At 12.0% G+C, this 1018-nt stretch overlaps 1 protein-coding gene across 1 annotated transcript in view, besides 4 other annotated features; it reads right to left on the bottom strand. All coding sequences in view use genetic code 6, as the record gives it.

Moving 5' to 3' along the window:
* Positions 1-23: 23 nt before the first annotated feature.
* Positions 24-101: a microsatellite.
* Positions 48-93: a microsatellite.
* Positions 90-128: a microsatellite.
* A 332-nt stretch (positions 129-460) lies between these two features.
* Positions 461-523: a microsatellite.
* Positions 523-1018, bottom strand: part of IMG5_206240 (leishmanolysin family protein, putative) — a gene marked incomplete at both ends in the record, with an annotated part of 1691 nt that continues 1195 nt past the window's right edge. The window contains 2 exons of the mRNA XM_004023711.1: positions 523-550; positions 904-1018. The exon at positions 904-1018 is cut by the window's right edge and continues 26 nt beyond it. Of these exons, the coding sequence (XP_004023760.1) occupies positions 523-550; positions 904-1018 (143 nt within the window). The remainder of the gene's footprint in view (positions 551-903) is intronic.

The raw sequence follows: 1018 nt of genomic DNA, 5'->3' as shown, positions 1-1018 counted from the left end.
ATAAGTATATTTACATTTTTATTTTATATTTTGATTATATATTAAAAATTATTTTGAATTTATTTTTTAAATATTTTATTTTGAAATATATTAAATTATTAAATAAAAATTAAAAATATTATATAAAATAAAAAAAATAATTAAATATTTATTAAATTGAATTTATTATAATATATAAATCTATAATTATTTTTTTTAAATGTAATATTTAATTTATAAACATATTTATAAAAATAATATATAATAAAATAATTATTATTAACATTTTAAAAACATTTTTTAATAATAATATATTTACAAATAATTTATTTATTTATTTTAGTATAATTACTTTAATATATTTAAAAATTTTAAAATAAATAATATATATTTAATATTAATTTTATAATTTTTTTATCTTTGAATAAAAATTTTATAATTTTTGATTTTAATTAAAATATAAAAAATATAATAAATTACAAATATTTTTTTTTATTCTTAAAAATAGAATTTTTTTATTTAATAAAATAATATTTTTTTTTATCACAATAATAATGTAAATAAAATATTACTAGATAATAATAATAGTTTTTTAATAATCTATTTTATCATTTATCATTTCTTTAAACGTAATTTAAAAATCTTGTGATTTTTTCGCATTATTTTGAAGAATTATTTAAATTATATCCATTAATACATTTAGTGCATTTAATCTAATCACATTTTATACAATTACTAAATTTACTAATGCATTCTTAACAAATTTTATATTTTAAATTTTATATATACATAAAATCTTAAATAAAGCCATCCATACATTTTAAACACATTCCATTTTAGCTACATAATGTGCATCCTTAATTGCATTTATTATCCTCTTCATTAACTTTAATGCATAAATCTTCGTAATCATAATATTCATACCCAGGAGAACATTTTAAGCAAATATTTGGAGTGCAAGAACTACAATTAATGAATTTAATAGTACACTTAAGACATTTTATAGTTTTAATAGTTGGGATTATCAACTGAATAATCA

This window comes from Ichthyophthirius multifiliis (assembly GCF_000220395.1).
Source record: "Ichthyophthirius multifiliis unplaced genomic scaffold scaff_1120509251448, whole genome shotgun sequence".
NCBI classification, from domain to species: Eukaryota; Ciliophora; class Oligohymenophorea; order Hymenostomatida; genus Ichthyophthirius; species Ichthyophthirius multifiliis.
This window is presented reverse-complemented; position numbering and strand designations above follow the sequence as displayed.